This window comes from Stenella coeruleoalba (genome assembly GCF_951394435.1).
Source record: "Stenella coeruleoalba genome assembly, chromosome: 3".
In the NCBI taxonomy this organism is placed as follows: Eukaryota; Metazoa; Chordata; class Mammalia; order Artiodactyla; family Delphinidae; genus Stenella; species Stenella coeruleoalba.
Window position 1 is genome coordinate 109,728,688 of NC_137148.1, and position 24,529 is coordinate 109,753,216.

The 24,529-nt window shown below is 37.8% G+C and overlaps 2 protein-coding genes across 3 annotated transcripts in view; one reads left to right on the forward strand and one right to left on the reverse strand.

Annotated features, from left to right (window-relative positions):
- The window catches only part of KIF3A (kinesin family member 3A), an 85,431-nt gene that overhangs the window by 39,485 nt on the left and 21,417 nt on the right, over positions 1–24,529 (reverse strand). For both annotated transcript variants that reach the window (XM_079917438.1, XM_079917437.1), the window contains exons 3-4: positions 16,835–16,979; positions 16,619–16,703 (exon numbers count right to left, since the gene is read on the reverse strand). In XM_079917438.1, coding sequence (XP_079773564.1) covers positions 16,619–16,703; positions 16,835–16,979 — 230 coding nt within the window. The remainder of the gene's footprint in view (positions 1–16,618; positions 16,704–16,834; positions 16,980–24,529) is intronic.
- On the forward strand, positions 20,216–21,566 carry LOC307184501 (14-3-3 protein beta/alpha-like). Its single transcript, XM_079918030.1, has one exon. The coding sequence runs from the start codon at positions 20,389–20,391 to the stop codon at positions 20,986–20,988; it is 600 nt and encodes a 199-aa protein (XP_079774156.1). The 5' UTR covers positions 20,216–20,388; the 3' UTR covers positions 20,989–21,566.

Genomic DNA, 24,529 nt, shown 5'->3' on the forward strand with positions numbered 1-24,529 from the left:
CAGGAACTACGAACCTTCAGCCTGCAAAAAAGGAGACCACAAACACAGTAAGATAAGCAAAATGAAAAGACAGAAAAACACACAGCAGATGAAGGAGCAAGATAAAAACCCACCAGACCTAACAAATGAAGAGGAAATAGGCAGTCTACTGGAAAAAGAATTCAGAATAATGATAGTAAGGTTGATCCGAAATCTTGGAGATAGAATGGACAATAGAATGGACAAAATGCAAGAATCAGTTAACAAGGACCTAGAAGAACTAAAGATGAAACAAGCAACGATGAACAACACAATAAATGAAATTAAAAGTACTCTAGATGGGATCAATAGCAGAATAACTGAGGCAGAAGCACGGATAAGTGACCTGGAAGATAAAATAGTGGAAATAACTACTGCAGAGCAGAATAAAGAAAAAAGATTGAAAAGAACTGAGGACAGTCTCAGAGATCTCTGGGACAACATTAAACGCACCAACATTCGAATTATAGGGGTTCCAGAAGAAGAAGAGAAAAAGAAAGGGACTGAGAAAATATTTGAAGAGATTATAGTTGAAAACTTCCCTAATATGGGAAAGGAAATAGTTAATCAAGTCCAGGAAGCACAGAGAGTCCCATACAGGATAAATCCAAGGAGAAATATGCCAAGACACATATTAATCAAACTGTCAAAAATTAAATACAAAGAAAGCATATTAAAAGCAGCAAGGGAAAAACAACAAATAACACACAAGGGAATCCCCATAAGGTTAACAGCTGATCTTTCAGCAGAAACTCTGCAAGCCAGAAGGGAGTGGCAGGACATATTGAAAGTGTTGAAGGAGAAAAACCTGCAACCAAGATTACTCTACCCAGCAAGGATCTCATTCAGATTTGATGGAGAAATTAAAACCTTTACAGACAAGCAAAAGCTGAGAGAGTTCAGCACCACCAAACCAGGTTTACAACAACTGCTAAAGGAACTTCTCTAGGCAAGAAACACAAAAGAAGGAAAAGACCTACAATAACAAACCCAAAACAATTAAGAAAATGGGAATGGGAACACACATATCGATAATTACCTTAAATGTAAATGGACTAAATGCTCCCACCAAAAGACACAGATTGGCTGAATGGATACAAAAACAAGACCCATATATTTGCTGTCTACAAGAGACCCACTTCAGACCTAGAGACACATACAGACTGAAAGTAAGGGGATGGAAAAAGGTATTTCATGCAAATGGAAACCAAAAGAAAGCTGGAGTAGCAATTCTCATATAAGTTATATATATATATATATATATATATATATATATATATAGTTTGCTTGAGTGCAGTGTTTTTTGTTTTCTGTACTGAATTCATTAGCATGGGTCGGTATAAAATTTAGCATAGGTCAATATGTAATTTGTAAACTAATAAGGTCTTAAAAGTGAGGAATTAAGTCTTTTAAATGTAATTATTTATTGTAAAGAGCAGAATAGCATACATAAACAGGTGCCTAAGGAAAACTTGGATTCTAATATGGAACTCTCATGAACACCTTTTTTTTTTCTTCTAACGGTATGATAGTAGGCCATTTGATTATTTTTATGGCTTTAACTTTACAACAATGAAATATTCGTAAATTTTAAAAAGTATTTTTCTTTATTTGATGCGGGTGGGATACTGGAGAAATGAAAGGTCAAACACCTATTGAGGAATCCATACTTGTCTATATATTGTGTACTTTTATTTCAAGAACTGATTTAAAATTCCTAAAAGGATGCTATAATAAGTTATTATGCCATTTTACAGGCTGAATTAAGTGAATTTCAGGGAGGTATGAAACTTGCCTAAGGCTATCCAGCTACCAAGCGGTAGAAGTGAGAATTAAATCCAGGTATACCTATAAAAAAAAAAAAAAAAAAATTCAATCTCCCCTGACTGAAATGAGGTTTTTAAAAATCGTGTATTTCATATTTGTCCTCACAGCAGTCAATGAGGTAGATGAGATAAACAGAACTATTCTGGGAGACACAGAATTCTAAAGTAAATGATAAAGTGTGCCTTAAAGTGACATGCAGTGCTTTGTGACCACCTAGAGGGGTGGGATAGGGAGGGTGGGAGGGAGACGCAAGAGGGAGGAGTTATGGGGATATATGTATATGTAGAGCTGATTCACTTTGTTATAAAGCAGAAACTAACACACCATTGTAAAGCAATTACACTCCAATAAAGATGCTTCTGTGTCTTGGCTATTGTAAGTAGTGCTGCTATGAACACTGGGGTGCATGTATCTTTTCAAATTGTAGTTTTGTTTGGATATATACCCAGAAATGGGATTGCTAGATCATATAGTAACTCTATTTTAAGTTTTCTGAGGAATCTCCATACTGTTTTCCACAGTGGCTGCACCAATTTACAGTTCCACCAACAGTATAAGAGGGTTCCCTTTTCTCCACAGCCTCTCCAGAATTTGTTATTTGTAGACCTTTTGATGATGGCCATTCTGACCAGTGTGAGGTGGTACCTCATTGTAATTTTGATTTGCACTCCTCTAATTATTGGTCTTTATCTTAACAGCAATTTGAAGCCACTGGAGTATTTCACACAGCTGAATGAAATAATCAGATCTATGGTATCCATGTAAAAATATTACCTTTCCATGAGTAACTTTATGAGAACTTTTACCCAACTTGAAGGCTGTATTTGGGATATATTTATTTAAAATACAGACAGTATTTTAATACTATCTGTAAAATACAAATAGAAATACAAAATTCACTTTTCAAGGCCCTAGAAGTCACATCCAACAAATCAACAGAATAAAGTGAAACTGAGGCAGAGGCCTGTGGCTGCCAGTGGCGCGAGCCATTCCAAAGGTCGTAAGACTGCACAAAGATGATAAACAAAAGTTTATATCAGAAACAAAAGTCACAAAGGCAAATACTCTAAATTCTAGCTGTTGATCTTAAATCTAGTTAGAGGTTTTAGGTTTCTTTAGTCTTTTTTTTTTTTTTTTTTTTTTTTTGCAGTACGTGGGCCTCTCACTGTTGTGGCCTCTCCCGTTGCGGAGCACAGGCTCCGGACACGCAGGCTCAGCGGCCATGGCTCATGGGCCCAGCCGCTCCACGGCATGTGGGATCTTCCTAGACCAGGGCACAAACCCGTGTCCCCTGCATCAGCAGGCAGACTCTCAACCACTGCGCCACCAGGGAAGCCCTCTTTAGTCTCTTTTATGATATATTTATACATTAGGAAAAATTACCTTTTTTCTGTCATGAGATATACATTAAGCCCTAATTTTACTAGTAGTAAAGAAATCTGTTGGTCTCTATAAACCAGTGGGTTTCAAACTGTGCTCTGACAAGCACTAGAGGGTCCATGGTGGCAATGAGGGGGCCATTGTGTGAGTTTGGGGGCTCTCAGACCTAGACACAAGTTCTAAAGAGAGCTTTACTTTCATGTATTTTATAGATTGGGCTTCCACATAAGGTTTGGTTTGATTCAACTGTTTAATGGCTTTAGATCTTTTAAAATGTCTGAATATTACTGGTTTATATCAACGCTTCTCAGAAAAATCTATGGTAAAGAATTATACATATATTTCTAATGTGGAAAGTGATATCTCTGAAAAATACAAAAATCATACACTTGGATACCATGACAATGTCAAATTACTATAAAAGTTTTTAAGCATGTACTTTCATTTACTATTCTCATCTCATTGCAGACTGAAAACAAACATTCTTCAAACCGGCATCAGTCTGCAAAGTCTACGGTCATTCCAATCACAAGATATTAATTCCATATTCAATTATTAATTATAGATAAACTAATTAGACATGAAGAAACTGAATATGATTCTGAAATAAAGCAGGACCCTGAGACAAGATGGCAGATAGAAGGACATGAGCTCACCCTGTATCAAGAAAACACCAAAATCACAACTAACTGGTAAGGAACCATCGAAAAAAAAAACACTACAACCTACCAAAAAAGATATCCTACATCCAAAGACAAAGGAGAAGCCACAAGAAGACATTAGAAGGGGCTCAATCGCAATAAAATCAAATCCCGTATCTGCTGGGTAGGTGACCCACAAACTGGAAAATAATTATATCGCAGATGTTCTCCCACAGGGGTGAAAGTTCTGAGCCTCACTTCAGGCTTCCTATCCTGGGGGTCTGGCATCGAGAGGAGAAGCCCCCAGAGCATCTGGCTTTGAAGGCCAGTGGGGTTTGATTGCAGGAATTCCACAGGACTGGGGGAAAGAGGAACTCTACTCTTGGAGGGCACACACAAGGTCTCATGTGCACCAGTGCCAAGGGGAAAAAGCAGTGACCTCATAGGAGCCTGGGCCAGACCTACCTGCTGGTCTTGGAGAGTCTCCTGGGGAGGCAGGAGTTGGCTATGAATCACTGTGGGGACAAAGACACTGGCGGCAGTAGTTCTAGGGAGTACTCACTGGCATGAGTCCTCCTGGAGGCTGCCATTTTTTCACCAAGACCTGGCGTCACCCAACAGCCTGTAGGCTCCAGTGGTGGGATTCCTCAGGCCAAACAACCAACAGGGCGGTAACACAGCCCCACCCATCAGAAGACAGCCTGCCTAAAGTTTTCCTGAGCCCACAGCTGCCTGCTAAACAGCCCCCTTGACACAGCCCTGCCCACCTGAGGGACAATACCCAGCTCAACTCACCAGTGGGCAGGAACCAGTTCCCCCCACCAGGAAGCCTGCACAAGCCTCTTAGACCAGTCTCATCCACCAGGGGGCAGACAGCAGAAGCAACAAGAACTACAGCCTTGCAGCTGGTGGAATGGAAACCACGATCACAGAAAGGTAGACAAAATGAGATGGCTGATGACTACGTCCCAGACGAAGGAAGAAGATAAAACCCCAGAAGAACAACTAAGTGAAATGGAGATAGGCAATCTACACGAAAAAGAATTCAGAGTAATGATAGTAAAGATGATCCAAGATCTCAGAAAAAGAATGGAGGCACAGACTGAGAAGATACAGGAAATGTTTAACAAAGAGCTAGAAGATCTAAAGAACAAACAAACAGAGATGAACAACACAATAACTGAAATGAAAAATACGCAAGACGGAATCAATAGCAGAGTAAATGAGGCAGAAAAATGGATACGTAAGCTGGAAGACAGAATGCTGGAAATCACTGCCGTGGAACAGAATGTTTAAAAAAGAATGAAAAATGAGAACAGTCTCACACACCTCTGGGACGACGTTAAACACACTGACATTCACATTATAGAGATCTCAGAAGTAGAAGCGTGAGAGAAAGGACCTAAGAAAATATTTGAAGAGATAATAGCTGAAAACTTCCCCAACATGGTAAAGGAAACAGTCACCCAAGTCCAGGAAGTGCAGAGGGTCCCAGGCCAGGTAAACCCAAGGAGGAACATACCAAAACATGTAGTAATCAAATTGACAAAAATTAAAGACAAAGAGAAAAATATTAAAAGCAACAAAGGAAAAGCAACAAATAACTTAAAAGGGAATCCACATAAGGTTATCAGCTGATTTTTCAGCAGAGACTCTGCAGGCCAGAAGGGAGTGGCATGATATATTTAAAGTGAAATCAGTGCTTTGTGACCACCTAGAGGGGTGGGATAGAGAGGGTGGAAGGGAGACACAAGAGGGAGGGGATATGGGGATATATGTATATGCATAGCTGATTCAAAGCAGAAACTAACACACCACTGTAAAGCAATTATACTCCAATAAAGATGTTAAAACAAACAAACAAACAAACAAAAATAAAGTGATGAAAGGGAAGAACCTACAACCAAGAATACTCTATCCAGCAAGGCTCTCATTTAGATTTGATGGAGAAATCTAAAGCTTGCCAGACAAGCAAAACCTAAGAGAATTCAGCACCACCAAACCAGCTTTGCAACAAATGCTAAAGGAACTTCTCTAGGCAGAAAAAAAAGGACGTAAATAGACACAATAAAATTATGAATAGAAAAGCTCACCAGTAAAGGCAAATATATGTTAAAGGTAGGAAATCATCCACACACAAATACAATATCAAAACCAGCAATCAAGAGGAGAGTACAAATGCAGGATTCTGGAAATGCATTTGAAATTAAAAGACCAGCAACTTAAATCAATCTTGTTTACATATAGAATACTATATCAAAACTTCATGGTAACGGCAAATCAAAAATCTGCAATAGATACACACACAAAAAAGCAAAAAGAATTCAAACACAACTCTAAAGTTAGTCATCAAATCACAAAGGAAGAGAACAAAAGAGGAAGGGGAGAAATAAGACCTACAAAAACAAATCCAAAACAATTAACAAAATGGCAATAAGAACATACTTATCAATAATTACCTTAAATGTAAATGGATTAAATGCTCCAACCAAAAGACACAGACTGCTGAATGGATACAAAAACAAGACCTGTATAGACGCTGTCTACAAGGGACCCGCTTGAGATCTAGGGACACATACAGACTGAAAGTGAGGGGATGGAAAAACGTCTTCCATGCAAATGAAAATCAAAAGAAAGCTGGAGTAGCAATACTCGTTTCAGACAAAACAGATTTTAAAATAAAGACTGTTACAAGAGACAAAGAAGGACACTACATAATGATCAAGGAATCAATCCAAGAAAAAGATAACAATTCTAAATATATGCACCCAACACAGGAGCACTTCAATATATAAGGCAAATGTTAAGACCCACAAAAGGAGAAACTGACAGTAACAGTAATTGTGAGGGACGTGAACACTCCACTTTCAACAATGGACAGATCATCCAGACAGAAAATCAATAAGGAAAAACAGGCCTTAAATGACACATTAGAACAGATGGACTTAATTTATATTTATAGAGCATTCCATTCAAAAGCAGCAGAATACCCATTCTTCTCAAGTGCACATGGAACATCCTCCAGGATTGACCACCTGCTGGGCCACAAAGACTTGGTAAGTTTAAGAAAATTAAAATCATATGAGGACTTCCCTGGTGGTGTGGTGGTTAAGAATCCGCCTGCCAATGCAGGGGACACAGGTTTGAGCCCTGGTCCACAAAGATCCCACATGCCGCGGAGCAACTAAGTCCATGCGCCACAACTGATCCTGAGCTCTAGACCCCAAGAGCCATAACTACTGTGCCCACGTGCCGCAACTACTGAAGCCCATGTGCCTAGAACCTGTGCTCCGCAACAAGAGAAGCCACCGCAGTGAGAAGCCCGCTGACCACAACGAAGAGTAGTCCCCGCTCGCCACAACTAGAGAAAGGCCGCACACAGCAACAAAGACCAACACAGCCAAAAATAAATAAATAAATTTATTTTAAAAAGTCATATCAAGCATCTTTTCCAACCACAATGCTCTGAGATTAGAAATCAATTATAAGGAAAAAAAACTATAAAGAACACAAACACGTAGAGGCTAAACAATATGCTACTAAACAACCAATGGATAACTGAAGAAATCAAAGAGAAAATTTAAAAATACCTAGAGACAAATGAAAATGAAAGCACAACTATCCAAAACCTATGGGATGCAGCGAAAGCAGTTCTCAGAGGGAAGTTTATAGCAATATAATCTTACCTCAGGAAACAAGAAAAATCTCAAATAAACCTAACCTTACACCTAAAGCAATTAGAGAAAGAACAAACAAAACCAAATAGAAGGAAAGAAATCATAAAGATCAGAGCAGAAATAAATGAAATAGAGATAAAACAATAGAAAAGATCAATCAAATTAAAAGCTGGTTCTTTGAAAAGATAAACAAAATTGATAAACCTTTAGCCAGACTCATCAAGAAAAAAAAGGAGAGGTCTCAAATCAATAAAATTGAAATGAAAAAGGAGAAGTTACAATGGACACCAAAGAAATACAAAGAAATACAGAGGACCATAAAAGACTACTACAAGCAACTATACGCCAATAAATTGGACAATCTGGAAGAAATACACAAATTCTTAGAAAGGTACAACCTTCCAAAACTGAACCAGGAAGAAAAAGAAAATACAAAGAGACCAAACCCATGCACCTATGGTCACCTAATCTATGACAAAGGAAGCAAGAATATACAATGGAGAAAAGACAGTCTCTTCAATAAGTGGTGCTGGGAAAACTGGACAGCTACATGTAAATGAATGAAATTAGAACACTCCCTAACACCATACACAAAAATAAACTCAAGTGGATTAAAAGCCTAAATGTAAGGCCGAATACAATAAAACTCTTAGAGGAAAACATAAGCAGAACACTCTGACATAAATTGCAGAAAGATCTTTTTCAATCTACCTTCTAGAGTAATGAAAAGAAAAATAAACAAATGGGACCAAATTAAAACTTAAAAGCTTTTGCACAGCAAAGGAAACCATAAACAAAATGAAAAGACAACTTACAAAACGGGAGAAAATATTTGCAAACAAAGCGACCGGCAAGGGATCACTCTCCAAAATATACAAACAGCTCATGCAGGTCTATATCAAAAAACAAACAACCCAATCAAAAAATGGGTAGAAGATCTAAATAGACATTTCTCCAAAGAAGACATACAGGATGGCTAAAAAGCACCAAGTATTAGATAAACAAAACACTAATTATTAGAGAAATGCAAATCAAAACTACACAGTATCACCTCACACCAGTCAGAATGGCCATCATCAAAAATTCTACAACCAATTAATGCTGGAGAGGGTGTGGAGAAAAGGGAACTCTCCTACACTGTTGGTGGGAATGTAAATTGGTACAGCCACTATGGAGAACAGTATGAAGCTTCCTTAAAAAACTAAAACATAACTACCATATGATCCACCAATCCCACTCCTGGGTATATATCCAGAGAAAACCATAATTTGAAAAGATATACGCACCCCAATGTTCATTGGAGCACTATTTACAATAGCCAGGACATGGAAGCAACCTAAATGTCCATCGACAGAAGAATGGATAAAGAAGATGTGGTTGGGGCTTCCCTGGTGGCGCAGTGGTTGAGAATCTGCCTGCCAATGCAGGGGACACGGGTTTGAGCCCTGGTCTGGGAAGATCCCACATGCCGCAGAGCAACTAGGCCCGTGAGCCACAACTACTGAGCCTGTGTATCTGGAGCCTGTGCTCCGCAACAAGAGAGGCCATGATAGTGAGAGGCCCGCGCACCGCGATGAAGAGTGGCCCCCGCTTGCCGCAACTAGAGAAAGCCCTCGCACAGAAACGAAGACTCAACACAGCCAAAAATAAATAAATTAATAAAAAAAAGAGGTGGTACATTTATACAATGGAATATTATTCAGCCATTAAAAAGAATGAAATAATGCCATTAGCAGCAACACGGATGAACCTAGAGATTATCATACTAAGTGAAGTCAGTCAGAGAAAGGCAAATATCATATATCACTTCTAGGCAGAATCTGTAAAATATGATACAAATGAACTTATTTACAAAATAGAAACAGTCTCACAGACTTAGAAATCAAATTTATGGCTACCAAAGGGTAAAGGTTGGGGGGAAGAATAAATTGGGAGTTTGGGATTGACATATATACACTAATATATTTAAAATAGATAACCAACCAGGACCTACTGTATAGCACAGGGAACTCTACTCAATACTCTGTAATAAGCTAAATGGGAAAAGGATTTGAAAAAGATTAGAATTATATGCATATGTATAATTTAATCACTTTGCTGTACACCTGAAACTAACACAACATTGTAAATCGACTATACTCCAATAAAAATAAAATAAAAAAAGGCAGGACCTTGCGGGACCCTCCCAAGTAAAAAAAAGCCCCTCCACATCCCCCATTTCTTGTTTGTAGAAAAAGGATTTAGTCTCCCAGGCTTTTCCTGAATTCCAAAGAGCAGAGTCAAGCAGTTACAAAGGAAGTGAAGGAATGCAGAAACAAAAGAAAACCAGTCAAAAAACTGCTTTTTATAGCTGAAACAATAGTTCAGGTATAAAACAGAGTCCTAGTTCCTCCTCAAGGAATATATAAAACAATCTCATGTGTATCTTGGAGTTGTTCTGTAGAAACCAAGACCCCCATCCAGGTTGAGGATGATGACTACAGGCAGACCACAAGCACTAGACCTCAGACTGGACTAAACCAGGAGGTTGATGATTAAGATTCCCAAAATATCACCGTTACCTCACCACCAACCAATCAGAAGTCATGCACCCTGCAACACTCACCGCAAACGTTGCCCTTAAAAACCCATCCCTGAAAAAAAGCCATTAGGGAGTTTGAGCCTTCTGAACATGAGCTTGCTTGGTGCCCTGCAATAAAACAGTGTACTTTCCTTCAACACAACCCAGGGTCAGTAAATTTGCCTTGCTGTGTGGCACGCAAGCAGGCCCAAGTTTGGTTCAGTAACAATTTTGGTGACCATGAAGGGACAGTCATCCTGAGTGGCATCTCACTCATGGTACATCAGCCCTCGGCTAACACTGGCACTCAGATTTTGTCCAGCAGGTGCCTGAGTACTTTTGTCTCAGGGACAGCCCCAAGTGCTTGCCACTAACTAGGCAGCGCTGGCCCATGGTGTTTTCGATTCACTGGTAAAGGAAACAAGGCTCTGGTCCTTGTGTAAGACGTCTCTGGTAAGTGGTGTAACCTCGTGTGTGACAACACCAGGGCATTCTTCCCTACTGGGTTGCCTTGATTGGAATTTTACTTTTTTGTGGGGGAAGGTGTATGACATGGTCATCTTGTTTTGAGCAGAGTATCACTTTAATTGGACTTTCCCTTCTGGATCAAGGAGTCCCTTGGCCATCCAGCACTGCCTGAGCAGTAATTGAGAAACTCCCTGTTAGACCAAGGCTCATCTGCACCCCTGTCTGGAATGGTAGGTAGGAAACTTTCCATTCTCATTCTAGGAAACTGTGACCCTGAGAAGACTCTGGATACTGATCTGCCAGTCTGTCTGTTTCTGGTAATAGCAGCCGTGTGAAAGAATAATGGGTAATGAGAGCTCTGTTCTATCTTGTAGTCCCCTAGGGTGGATTTTGCAAAACTGGAAGAACTGCAGCTATGCTCCCATGAAAAGAAAGAGAATGATATTTTACTGTAACACCACATGGCCCCAATATTCCTTAGGCTCTGATGAACAATGGCCCCTCAGTGGTCTTTAGACTATAATACCTACATTCAACTAGAACTGTTTTTTAAAAGGGAAAGAAAATGGGATAAAATTCCTTATGCATAGGCTTTTATGATATTGTATCAAAGTGAGCCTTCTGGAATTAGTTTGACTTTTATCTCGGGTGTCTTAGTACATGAGTTTGAATCCTGTTTTCTCTCTGGTTTTGACCCTCATTAGGGGATCCTGGCCCTGGTTTGGGAGGAGATCCCACCAGGAGGAAAAAAAGGAAATTAAAGGATTAATCGTTCTCAGAGATACCCCTGATATTGACTCTCATTAGAGGGCCTTGGTCTTTACCTTTGTTAGAGAGTCCTGGTAACTTAAATGTGGTCTAGACACTCCTAAAAACTAATAGCTTAAATTCAGTCATGAGTCTGGGTCAGCGCCAGCAAGTTCACCTAGAAATGAGGCACGTGAATGTGAGTGAGTGGTATGTATTACTGTCTATTATTGTTATTTGTTTATGAAAGTTAAAAAAAATTGGATGGTAATGGTAGCAAAGAATTTTTATCAAAAACACAGAAATTTAATTTGTGTAACAAACAGTTTATAACGCCAAAACAATGAATCTCAATGGCAGCAGTTACTCCCCTGCCCAGAATGTTTTAGAAGTTTGTGGGGGACATTCTGGTTCACTTGAGGACGCTATTAGTATTCATAGGCAGGGGCCTGGGATACTAAACACCTTGAAATGAAATGGGTCACAGTCAATGAACTGTCCCATGCAACTCTGAATGTCCTACCAGATATTAACATGGGTGAAAAAACAATTTATAATTACCTGAATCTAAACCCTAACTCTATTGTACATATGAAGACTAAGTGCTTTCCCATGGTAATAATAATAATATAGGAATGCAGGAAAACTGAGGAAAGAACTACTTTATTTTCCTCAGAACTCTACCAAGAGCTAGTTACTATTTTAAAAGACCATGTCATTGACAGTAACACCAATCAAGATGTTTAGATCACCAATACAACATACTTATAATAGTCTGCATTTGTAGCTGCTACAATCATAATGATTATATATGCTTCTGACTACTTCATTATGTCATTGAGTATGATCACATCTAAGCATTTATATATTGAAATACAAGTACTTTATTTTTTAATTAATTTATTCTCTTTTATATTATAATAGGGCAGTATATTGATAATTTTTAAATTATGCGTGTAGATAGATTTCATCATCTATGAAATTTATTTCAGGATAGTCAAAGGGGCATTACAAGATATATGTTATAAAAAAGGGGCATTGGGTCTAATGTGGTTGAGAACCATTGACAAGACTGTTCCTGAGAATAAATCTGATCTATAATTACTGTTACAAAAATGGAAAATCTGTCCAAATGATTTTTATTCTAATAATCTATGCAATAAAATAATAAACTTTTAAAAGGTAAAAAGCACAGAATTAAAGTATCCATCAAAACCAAAGATGACAACTAGCAAAAATGAAACATCTCTATATTTGCTGTCTACACATTATCATTATAGATTAAGTCTTCATTAAGGTCCAACAAACACACATAATACCTAAGCCTGTAATATACTGCTCCAAAAGCTCAGCTTATATAGTAAACTTAAAAAGAAAAAAAAGCTAAAATGTATTGAATACTTCATTACGTGTCAATCAACGATTTTAAAACTTTGTATTAATTTGTTAATGTTGGCAATAATCCTATAAAGTAGATACTTTTATGATTTCCATTTTCATGTGGCAAAGCTAAGGCTCATAGAGGGTAAGTAACTTGCTTAAGAACTCAGAGCCAGAATTCAAGCTAAGATGGTAAAACCTCAGAAATCACCCTTTAATCCTTAATCCACCTACCTGCGACATGAGCAAGTCAGGAAACCCCTCTAGGTTTCATTTTTTTACAATAACAAAACTGAACTGCTAGAAGATTAAATGAAATAAAGTATGTGCTACTACCACAATTTACTGTACTGAATGCCTACTGCCACATTATAAAAGCTTAGTAATAGTAGCTGCTGTTATTCTAAGTGTATTCTACACCATTCTACAATGGTGACTACTCTTACCATTATTCTCTAATTATTTTACTGACAATGCAATTTCTATCAAAATTCCAATGTTAATATTTTAAAGGGTAACCATTTGTCTCATACACTAAACCTAGTGTCTCATACACTATATTAATATATTTGGCAATAGTTACTAATCATTTACCACATGACTCAGCAACCCTGCTTCAGGAATTTATCCTCAGATATACTTGCACATGTATGAAATGCTGTATGTACAAGGCTATTTAGCACAGAATTGTGTGTAACAGCAAAAGATCTTAAACAACCCAAGTGTTCATCAACAGAGGGCTGGCTAAATAAATTAAAATTATGTGTATACAAAGGATATTATGAACCTTTAAAAAAAAAAGGAATGAGGAAGCTTTCTCTGTACTGATGTGGAAAAATTGCCACAATCCATTGTTCAGTGAAAAAAGCAAAGTGCAATGAGGGGAAAATAGTCTTTTCAATAAATGGTGCTGAGACACCTGGATATTCCATAGGCAAAAGTGAAGTTGGTCCTCTACCTCACATGGTACATAAAAAATTAACTCAAAATGAATCAAAGACATAAATATAAGAGCTAAAACTATAAAACTCTTAGAAGAAAACACAGGCATAAATCTTCATGACCTTGGATGAAGCAATGATTTCCTAGATACTACACCAAAAAGCACAAGCAACAAAACTAAATATAGATAAACCAGACATGATGAAAATTTAAAATTTTTATGCTCCAAAGGACACCATCAAGATAGTGAAAAGACAATCCCACAGATGGGAGAATATTTTTGTAAATCCATGTATCTGTTAACAAACTTGTATCTAGAATATATAAAGAATTATTACAACTCAATAACAAAAAGACAAAGACCCAATTAAAAATGAGCAATGGATCCGAACCGAAATTTATCCAAAGAAGATATACAAATGGCGTGAAAAGATATTCATCATCATTAGCCATCAGGGAAATGAAAATCAAGCCCACAAATGAGATACCACTTTATACCCTCTAAAATGGCTATAAAAAAGACAGATAATAACGAGTGTTGATGAGGATGTAGAGAAACTGGACTCCTCTTACACTGCTGATAGGAATGTAAAATGGTACAGCCACTGTGGGAAACAGTCTTGCAGTTCCTAAAAATACATTTACCACATTATCTAACAATTACATTCACTGATACATAACCAAGAGAACTGAAAAAATATATAGTTCAAAGATATTGCAGGTTCAGTTCCAGACCACCGTAATAAACTTAGTACCATGAATTTTTTGGTTACTCATTGCATATAAAAGTTACGTTTACACTATACTGTAGTCTATTAAATGTGCAACAGCATTATGTTTAAAAAAATGTATGTACCTTAATTTCAAAATACTTCATTGCTAAAAAATGCTAACATCACCTGAGCCTTCAGTGAGTCATAACTTTTTTGCTGGTGGAGAGTTTAAAATATTGCAAGAATTACCAAAATGTGGCACAGAGACATGAAGTAAGTAAATGCTGCTGGAAAAATGGAGCTGAACAGATCTGTTTGATGCAGGTTGCCACAAACCTTCATTTTGTAAAAAATACAGTATCTGCAAAGCATAATAAAGTGAAGCACCATAAAACGAGGTATGCGTGTATTCATATAAAAACGTGTACAGGCTGTTAAAACAAAACAAAAACATGAAATACTGATTCATGCTACAACATGGGTGAATCTTGAAAACATTATACTAAGTGAAAGAAGCCAGACATAAAAGACCACAATTGTATGATTCCATTTAAATGAAATGGCCAGAATAGGCAAGTCCATAGAGACAAAAAGTAAATTATGGGTTACCAGGAGGGAGAGGGGGAATGGTGAATGGCTCCTAATGGCCATGGAGTTCCTTTCTGGAGTAATGAAAATGTTCTAGAATTAGATAGTGGTGATGGTTGCATAACTTTCTGAATATACTAAGAATCACTAAATTGTACACTTTAAAAGGATGAATATTATGCTATGTAAATTATATCTCAATTAAAAAATAATGAATGTGAATCAGCTATACTTGTCAGTTAAAACCATAATGTACCAATTCACAAATTTTGTGATTATCTGACATTTATGCATATAATCTCACAGTTCCCTTTTCTAAGATGCTGGATGAAAGTAGTCTTTAGTGCTAATCTATTACCCAGAAGTATACAAACTAGAGTTTCTCAATCAGAAAGTGTGGTTTTTCCTTCAGGTAAAAGAAAGACTGAAAACACAAGTATTCATGACTACATTCATGATTAGTCTTAATACCTCTATTTTTGACACTTTAAAAACTCCTGACTTAAAATAAATTCTGGAGTACTCTTGGGCATTCATACCAGAGAATGAAAATTTACATTTGCAAAAAAATCTGTGTGTTAATATTCATAGTGGCCTTACTCATAATAGCCCAAAACTGTATACAGCCCAGATGTCCTTCAACAGGTGAATGGTTAAATACGCCATGCAATATTACTCAGTAATAATAAACAATCGATACATGCAACAACTTGGATGAATCTCTAGGGAGTTATGCCAAGTGAAAAAAGACAATTCCAAAAGGTTACATATTGTATGTTTATATTTACATAACATTTTGAAATGACAAAACTGTAGAAATGGAAAGTAGATCGGGGTTGTCAGGGGTTAGGGATGGGGACAGAGGGGAGTGGTCACAGGAGAGGTGGATGTGGTTATAAAAGGGCAACATAAGGCATATCTGAGATGTTTAGTACCTTGCTGTGGTAGTGGATATACCAATCTCCACATGATAAAACAGTATACAACACAAATGACTACAAGAAAAACTGGGGGCATTTGAATGAGATCTGTGGATTGCATCAAGGTCAATATCATGGTTGTGATATTGCATTATAGCTTTGTAAAATGTTACCACTGGGGAAAACTGTGTGAAGGGTAATCTCTCTGTATTATTTCTTACAACTGCATATGAATTTACACTTATCTCAATAAAAAATTTAATTAAAAAAATGATGCGGGGCTTCCCTGGTGGCGCAGTGGTTGAGAGTCCGCCTGCCGATGCAGGGGACGTGGGTTTGTGCCCCGGTCCGGGAAGATCCCACATGCTGCGGAGCAGCTGGGCCCATGAACCATGGCCGCTGAGCCTGTGCGTCCGGAGCCTGTGCTCCGCAACGGGAGAGGCCTGCGTACCAAAAAAAAAAAAAAAATGGTGCATATCAATGTATACGGTATCCTACTTTTGGAGTAAAATTAAAATTGTATTTGTTTGTATTTACATAAAGAACACTGAAAGTGGTTATCTTAGGGTGGGGAGAAATGAGGTAGGAACAAGACTTTCCAATGCATAAATGTTTAAAATACTTTTATTTTTGTACTATGTTATATTACACGGTCAAAAAATAAGTAAAATATTTAAAGTAACTTTGTTCAAAAAAGAGCTTAATTTAGTACACATTCTAATGCTTTGGAAAATGCTCCAATTTCAATTATCCATACCTCTAACCTCTGTGTCTGATCCTTGCCCAAAAGGTCACGAACTTCTTCATTATATATTTCCAAATAAGACACTCGAACCAAAAATCTGTAATAAAACATCATTAAAAAAAAACAGTGAAATATTAGAACAGTTTTTTAAATGTGTTTATAAAATTTATACGTCTTTCTTATGCTTGTACTTCTCAATATTAGAAAATATTAAGAATTCTCTTTTACCTTGTATCACCCTCTGCTTTTGCAATATGACCAAATATGTGAGCAAATGAATTTGGAATGATTCCTCTAAGTTCAGGAACAGCTCGAACACCTTCCATGGTAAAAGTTTTACCTGTTCCAGTTTGTCCATATGCAAAAATAGTCCCTGAAAATGATGAAGAGAATCAATCACTTCACAGAGTCATGCTACAGACCAATAGCTCTTAAAATTAATTCCTTTGACACCGTGATGCAATTTCTAGCCTGGATTTAAAGTTTATTCTTGTACAAATTTCACCTTTATTATCAGCAATTACAAGATGTACTGTATGCCACATGAGCATAGCACTGTTAAAGAACTAGAGTCAATGAAATAAATACAAAATCTGATACTTTACCTAATCATAAGAAATTTCTTAAAATGTGTATATTAATTACTTAATGTGGACGTTAAATTGGAGAAGGTAGTATAATTACAGCAAGAGAACACAGTTTCTAGAATAGAAAGACCTCAACGTGAATCCACACATCTGCCATTTTTCAGAGACTTGACCTTAGAAAGTATATACCCAGAGATTATCTCCTCAATGGCAAAATGGGGATAAGAATGAATACTCTAGGGAGGGAGGGAGACGCAAGAGGGAAGAGATACGGGAACATACGTATATGTATAACTGATTCATTTTGTTATAAAGCAGAAACTAACACACCATTGTAAAGCAATTATACCCCAATAAAGATGTTTTAAAAAAAAAAAGAATGAATACTCTACATTGATAGTAAGAACCAAATGAAACAATTTACTTCAAGTGACCAACATGACGCCTGGCAAATGGTAGTTTTTTTCTTCTTATTCCTAAAATAAGTACATTATTTCGAAATAAAATGTTTTAAGTAACAGTTGTAAGGAATAGGGGGAATTAACAAAAAAAGGTGACAATACAATTATTATAAGTGATTACAGATACAACTTAAAATTTTCTAAATAGCCAAATTCATTCACTCAACAAATACTACACACCTGTGTCTGGCATTGTGCTAGGCACCGGGGACACAATGACAAACAAGACAAACACAATCTTTAATCTTATGCTATGTCATCTTGGGGAGGACATACTAGCCAAATAATTATAAGCAGGATGAGTGTTGGGAAATGAGAAACACGGAGTTCTAGATGAGAGTAAGGGACATAATCTGGGCAGGAGAACTGATGAAGGAGGAAAGGGGAAGAGGTCAGGGAAGGCTTTCCAGAAGAGGTAAGGTTTAAGATACGATCTGATATATAAGCAAGAGTTAGATAGGAACAGAGTGGACAGCCAGAGGCAAAAAAGAGAATGGAGATTTTGAAGAAATGTAATGAGACCAGAATGGAAGAAACAGAGATGGAAAAGGACAGTGGATGCAGATACAGCTAAAGAAATTAACAGGGGCCTAATCACGCAGGACGATGAAGAACATCTTAAGGCTTTTAGAGCTTATGCTAAAAACAAAGTGAAGCCATAGAATGATTTTTCAGAGGAGTGACATCATAGTCACTTTGGCTATACTGTATACGAAGAATTGGAAGAAAGCAAGAGGAGACGTGAAGAAATAAGTTAGAGGGCTGAAGTAGTTAGCCAGATGAGAGATGGTGCTGACAATAAATAGAAGGGGATGAGAAAGGTAGAAGGATTTCAGAGATATTTAACAGTAGGATGTCAGAGATATTTAACAGTTAGAATCAAGAGGACCTGGAAAATAGTCGTAAGGGGACCAGGGAAAAGGAAGAATTGAGGGTGACTTTCAATTTCTGGCTTGACCAAAGGGATGTATGGCTACGCCATGTACTGAGATGGTGAACAACACTAGAAGAAATAACAGTTTGAAAGGGAAGATCGTGAATTTAGTTTGGGGGTACTGAGCTTTAAGTCTACGATACACCCAAATGGATGTGTCAAGCAAGCAGGAGGATGGATGAGATTCATTTGCCACTGAAGCCATGGAGGTGGATGAGATTTCCTCAGGAGACAGTATAGTATGAGAAGATAGCCTAGAAAGTGACAGCATAAATGAAAAACGTTTCTCAACTACTACCACTCTATTCAGTTAACAACAACTTGTCGTCATTTTTGGACTTTCTATGAAAATAAATTAATCACAACAGAAACCATTTTTATACATGGGAATAATTAAAAAGTCTTAATTTTTTTCTAACTCACTAAATATTTCAAACTCTTGCGTTAAGAATATAACTTACTGCATTCCAAGGAGCTGAAAATATCATGAACTCATATACTGCATTTTAGAAAAGACACCACAGCTACCACTTACTGATCATTTGCTAGGTGCTATGTCATGTACTTTACATGCATTCCTATTTAATTTTCACCCCAATCCTAAGAGCTAGGCAATGTTTATATTCCCACAGTTTAGTTGAGGAAACAAAGGTTGAGTTACTTGCTCAATGACATAATAAGTGGTAGAAGCAAGATCTGAACACACTCCAGTTGGCTCCATAGCCCATGTTTTTTACCAGTATGTAATGACCAAAAAGAAATTTGAGCTCAAAATTAATACCTAATGCAATTTCTATGAATGCATTAAATATATGAATATTACTAATTTAAAAAGGATATTAAGTAACTAGAGAAAGAAGAACAAACAAAACCCAAAGTTAGTAGAAGGAAAAAATCATAAAGATCAAAGCAGAAATAAATGAAACAGAGAGAAACAAAATAGAAAAGATCAATCAAACTAAAAGCTGGTTCCTCTGAAAAGATAAACAAAATTGATAAACCTGTAGCCAGACTCAACAAGAAAAAAAGGGAGAGGGCTCAAATCAATAAAATTAGAAATGAAAAAAGAGAAGTTACAATGGACACCACAGAAATACAAAGGATTATAAGAGACTACTATAAGCAACTATATGTCAATAAATGGTCAATCTAGAAGAAATGGATAAACATATAACCTTCCAAGACTGAACCAGAAAGAAACAGAAAATATGAACAGACCAATCACAAGTACTGAAATCAAAACTGATTTTAAAACTGCCAACAAACAAAAGTCCGATGGCTTCACAGGTGAATTCTACCATACATTTAGAGAAAAGTTAACACCTATCCTTCTGAAACTCTTCCCAAAAATCGCAGAGGAAGGAACACTCCCAAACTCATTCTATGAGGCCACCATCACCCTGACACCAAAACCAAACAAAGATACCACAAAAAAAAGAAATAGGCCAGTATCACTGATGAACATAGATGCAAAAATCCTCGACAAAATACTAGTAAACTGAATCCAACGATACATTAAAAGGATCATAAGCCACGATCAAGTGGGATTTATCCCCGGGATGCAAGGATTCTTCAACATCCACAAATCAATCAGTGTGATACACACATTAATAAACTGAAGAATAAAAACCATATGATCAGCCGCCGATTCCGGAGCCGAGGTCGCCACTGCAGCCACCGATTCTGCCGCCGCCGCCGCCACCGCTGCAGCCACCGCTGGAGTAATGGGCTTGGGAAGGAAGCGGTCACCACGCCCGGAGCTCCGCTAGTGTCTTTGTCCCCTGCAGTCCTCCCACAGGAATGACCATGGATAAAAGTGAGCTGGTACAGAAAGGCAAACTCGCCGAGCAGGCAGAGCGCTACGATGACATGGCTGCGGCCGTGAAGGCAGTCATGGAGCAGGGGCACGAGCTCTCAAATGAGGAGAGGAAACTGCTGTCTGTTGTTTACAAGAACATGGTCGGTGCCCACCGTTCTTCCTGGCGTGTCATCTCCAGCATCAAACAGAAAACAGAGAGGAACGAGAAGAAGCAGCAGATGTGCAAAGAATACCGTGAGAAGATCAAGGCAGAGCTGCAGGACATCTGCAACAATGTTCTGGAGCTGTTGGACAAGTACCTTATTCCCAATGCTACACAACCAGAAAGTAAGGTGTTCTACTTGAAAAGGAAAGGCGATTATTTTAGATATCTTTCTGAGGTGGCATCTAGAGACAATAAACAAACCACTGTGTCAAACTCCCAGCAGGCTTACCAGGAAGCATTTGATATTAGTAAGAAAGAAATGCAGCCTACACACCCAATTCAACTGAGTCTGGCACTTAAGTTCTCCATCTTTTACTACGAGATTCTACACTCTCCTGAAAAGGCTTGCAGCCTGGCAAAAACAGCATTTGATTAAGCGATTGCTGAATTGGACACACTGAATGAAGAGTCTTACAAAGACAGCATCCTGATCATGCAGTTGCTTAGGGACAATCTCACTCTGTGGACGTCGGAAAACCAGGGAGACGAAGGAGATGCTGGGGAGGGAGAGAACTAATGTCTGTCATGCCCTGTGATCTCTTCAGTGTCACTCTGTACCCTCCACGTATATCCTTTTGTGCAATTAAAAAACAAAAAGAATCATACGTCAACTTTCAGTTTTTCACAGCCTCAGTCTAGCAAAAATGGTCCATGGGATAAGCAGCTGGTATTTGTATCTAAAACTCAGATTGGTCACATAAATGCCACGGCATTCTGAAGTTTTGATTTGGATTAACATTGACAGGAATACTGTGTGTTTAATTTTTTAAAAAAACAATACTGTGATTATGGGGTTTTGTAATTTAGCAGCACTCTTACTGGTAGAAAACAAAATAGACATGAATTATGTGTAACTTTTTAGAAAGTTTAATTCAATTCAAAACAGTCACTGAAATACAGTTCCATTGTAAAGTTGTACAGAAAGTTATAGAGATTATATTGTGACACTGGGACTTGGAGTGAGAAACCTCTAGTTTGGCATTCAAGTTTCATGGTAATTCACAGTGATTCTGCCTGTTCTGTTCAGGGCTTGTAGACACTTGACCCATTGGGGCTGCTGCCACTCAAAAGTTCATGACTGCGGATGGCCACAGTGTCTTCCTCTGAGGAAAGTTGAAGCCAGAAATTAACATTCTTGGTGGCAGATAACTGGGTTATGACACCATGCAAAGGTCCAGTGCTCATAGACCACACGCGACTCCAACCCCTTTCCTACAGCAGCATGTTACTGACTGGCAGCTTGCGCTTCCGTAGTGGAATCTGTTTTCCCTGTAACCACGAGCTCAAGAAGGAAAAAAAAAGCCATGTATCTTACTACTGGCCTTATCTGTTTCCTGGGTAACACCTCTAAGAATAATGTTCTGCAGAGACTGCCTTTCACTTGAGGAGTAAGTACTCAGTCTTTGGGTTCTTCCTAGCTCGGGGCTTTAAAATTTTGAAATCTAAACATTCTTTCCCACTGTCCTTTTTGACTATTGATTTTGGTTTTCTCTTCTCTCTCTAAATTTGTCCTTCTTCTTCCTTACATTTTCTTCTTTGTGCATTCTCTTTGCCTTTTGTTCACGGTTTAGTACTAGATGAGCGGGACAGGGGGCCTGGAGGGGGTGAGGGATGTTGGTGAGTACTTCAGTGAGCCAGCCTTGCTACAGAGAGTTGAAAAGAGCTTCCTGCATCTCAGCTCTGTCTTCTTCCAGTTCTCAGAACGGTGGTTGCTCTTCAGTCACACCAAGATCTGACTCAAAAACGTATTTTTAAATATCCATGGTTTCTCCTTATATTGCAGCCAGACCTGATAATGCTTGTTAGCACCTGTCACCAGCTCTCCCAAGTGTATCCATCCCATCAAGCTCACAGACACGTTTCAACAAGACCCTATAATGCAGGGAAGTTGCATGAACACTGTGATGGGGAGAGTTGGGAATAGCCAGGCCTAGCAGTCTCACAGTATCCCCCTCCCTCCCCTGAACATTTCCCATAGCCATAGTGTCCATCTGTTTGTCCATCTGCTGAAATGAGAAACATTCATGCACTGATTTCAAACAAACCAAAAGGGAAAAAAAGAAAAAATCCCTCTTCTTTCTAGCTGAACAAAAATGTGCAGTTAATACTTGGCACTTGAAAACACAGTAGTGAATGTAGAACGAGCCTGTCTGTATATCTGGTAGCTCTCTCTCGCTTTTTCCTCACCAGTATTCTGCCTCATGTTTGCTTCTGTGATGGTTATATTGCCTAGCAAGCACACCTGTAGGTGTGAAAATAGTATAGCAAAAAAGAAAAAACCCTGGTTATTGATGTACTCGATCTGTGTATGTCTTTTAAACAGTTCTAGTTTCCACCTTACACGAATAAACAGGAAAACTGTAAAAACTCAAAAGTGAAAAAAAAAATTTTATCAGTTAAAAAAAAACATATGATCATCTCAACAGATGCAGAGAAAGCTTTTGACAAAATTCAAAACCCATTTATGATAAAAACTCTCCAGAAGTCGGCACAGAGAGAACTTACCTCAACATAATAAAGGCCATGTATAACAAACCCACAGCTAACATCATTCTCGACAGTGAAAAGCTAAAAGAACTTCCTCTAAAATCAGGAACAAGACAAGGATGCCCACTCTGACCACTTTTTTCAACACAGTTTTGGAAGTCTTAGCCACGGCAATCACAGAAGAAAAATAAATAAAAGGAATCCAAATTGGAAAAGAAGAAGTAAAACTGTCACTGTTTGCAGATGACATGATACTATACATAAAAAATCCTAAAGATGCTACCAGAAAACTACTAGAGCTCATCAATGAATTCAGTAAAGTTGCAGGATACAAAATTAATATGCGGAAATCTTGCATTTCTACACACTAACAATGAAAGATCAGAAAGAGAAATTAAGGAAACAATCCCATTTACCATCACATCAAAAAGAATAAAATACCTAGGAATAAACCTACCTAAGGAGCCAACAGACCTGTACTCAGAAAACTATAGATATTGATGAAAGAAATCAAAGATGACACAAACAGATGGAGAGATATACCATGTTCTTGAATTGGAAGAATCAATATTGTCAAAATGACTATACTACCCAAAGCAATCAACAGATTCATTGCAATCCCTATCAAATTACCAATGGCATTTTTCACAGAACTAGAACAAAATATTTTTTTAATTTGTATAGAAACACAAAAGACCCCAAATAGACAAAGCAATCCTGAGAAAAATAAATGAGCTGGAGGAATTGGGCTCCTTGACTTCAGACTATACTACAAAGCTACAGTCATCAAAACAGTATGGTACTGGCACAGAAACAGAAATACAGATCAATGGAACAGGATAGAAAGCCCAGAGATAAACCCATGCACCTATGATCAATTAATCTATGACAAAGGAGGCAAGACTATACAATGGAGAAAAGACAGTCTCTTCAAAAAGTGGTGCTGGGAAAACTGGACAACTACATGTAAAAGAATGAAATTAGAACATTCTTCAACACCATACACAAAAATAAACTCAAAATGGATTAAAGACCTAAATGTAAAGCTGAGTACTATAAAACTCTTAGAGGAAAACATAGGCAGAACACTCTGAAATAAATTGCAGCAAGATTTTTTTGGATCCACCTCCCAATGAAAATAAAAACAAAAATAAACAAATGGGACCTAATGAAACTTAAAAACTTTTGCACAGCAAAGGAAACCATAAACAAAATGAAAAGACAACTTACAGAATGGGAGAAAATATTCGCAAATGAAGCGACCAACAAGGGATTACTCTCCAAAATATACAAACAGCTCATGCAGTTCTGTATCAAAAAAATAAACAACCCAACCAAAAAATGGGCAGAAGACCTAAATAGACAGTTCTCCAAAGACATACAGATGGCCAAATAGCACATGAAAAGGTGCTCAATATTGCTAGTTTTTA

Coding starts and splice junctions, on each gene's coding strand:
- LOC307184501 (XM_079918030.1), top strand. CDS start 20,389: ATGACCATGGATAAAAGTGAGCTGGTACAGAAAGGCAAACTCGCCGAG.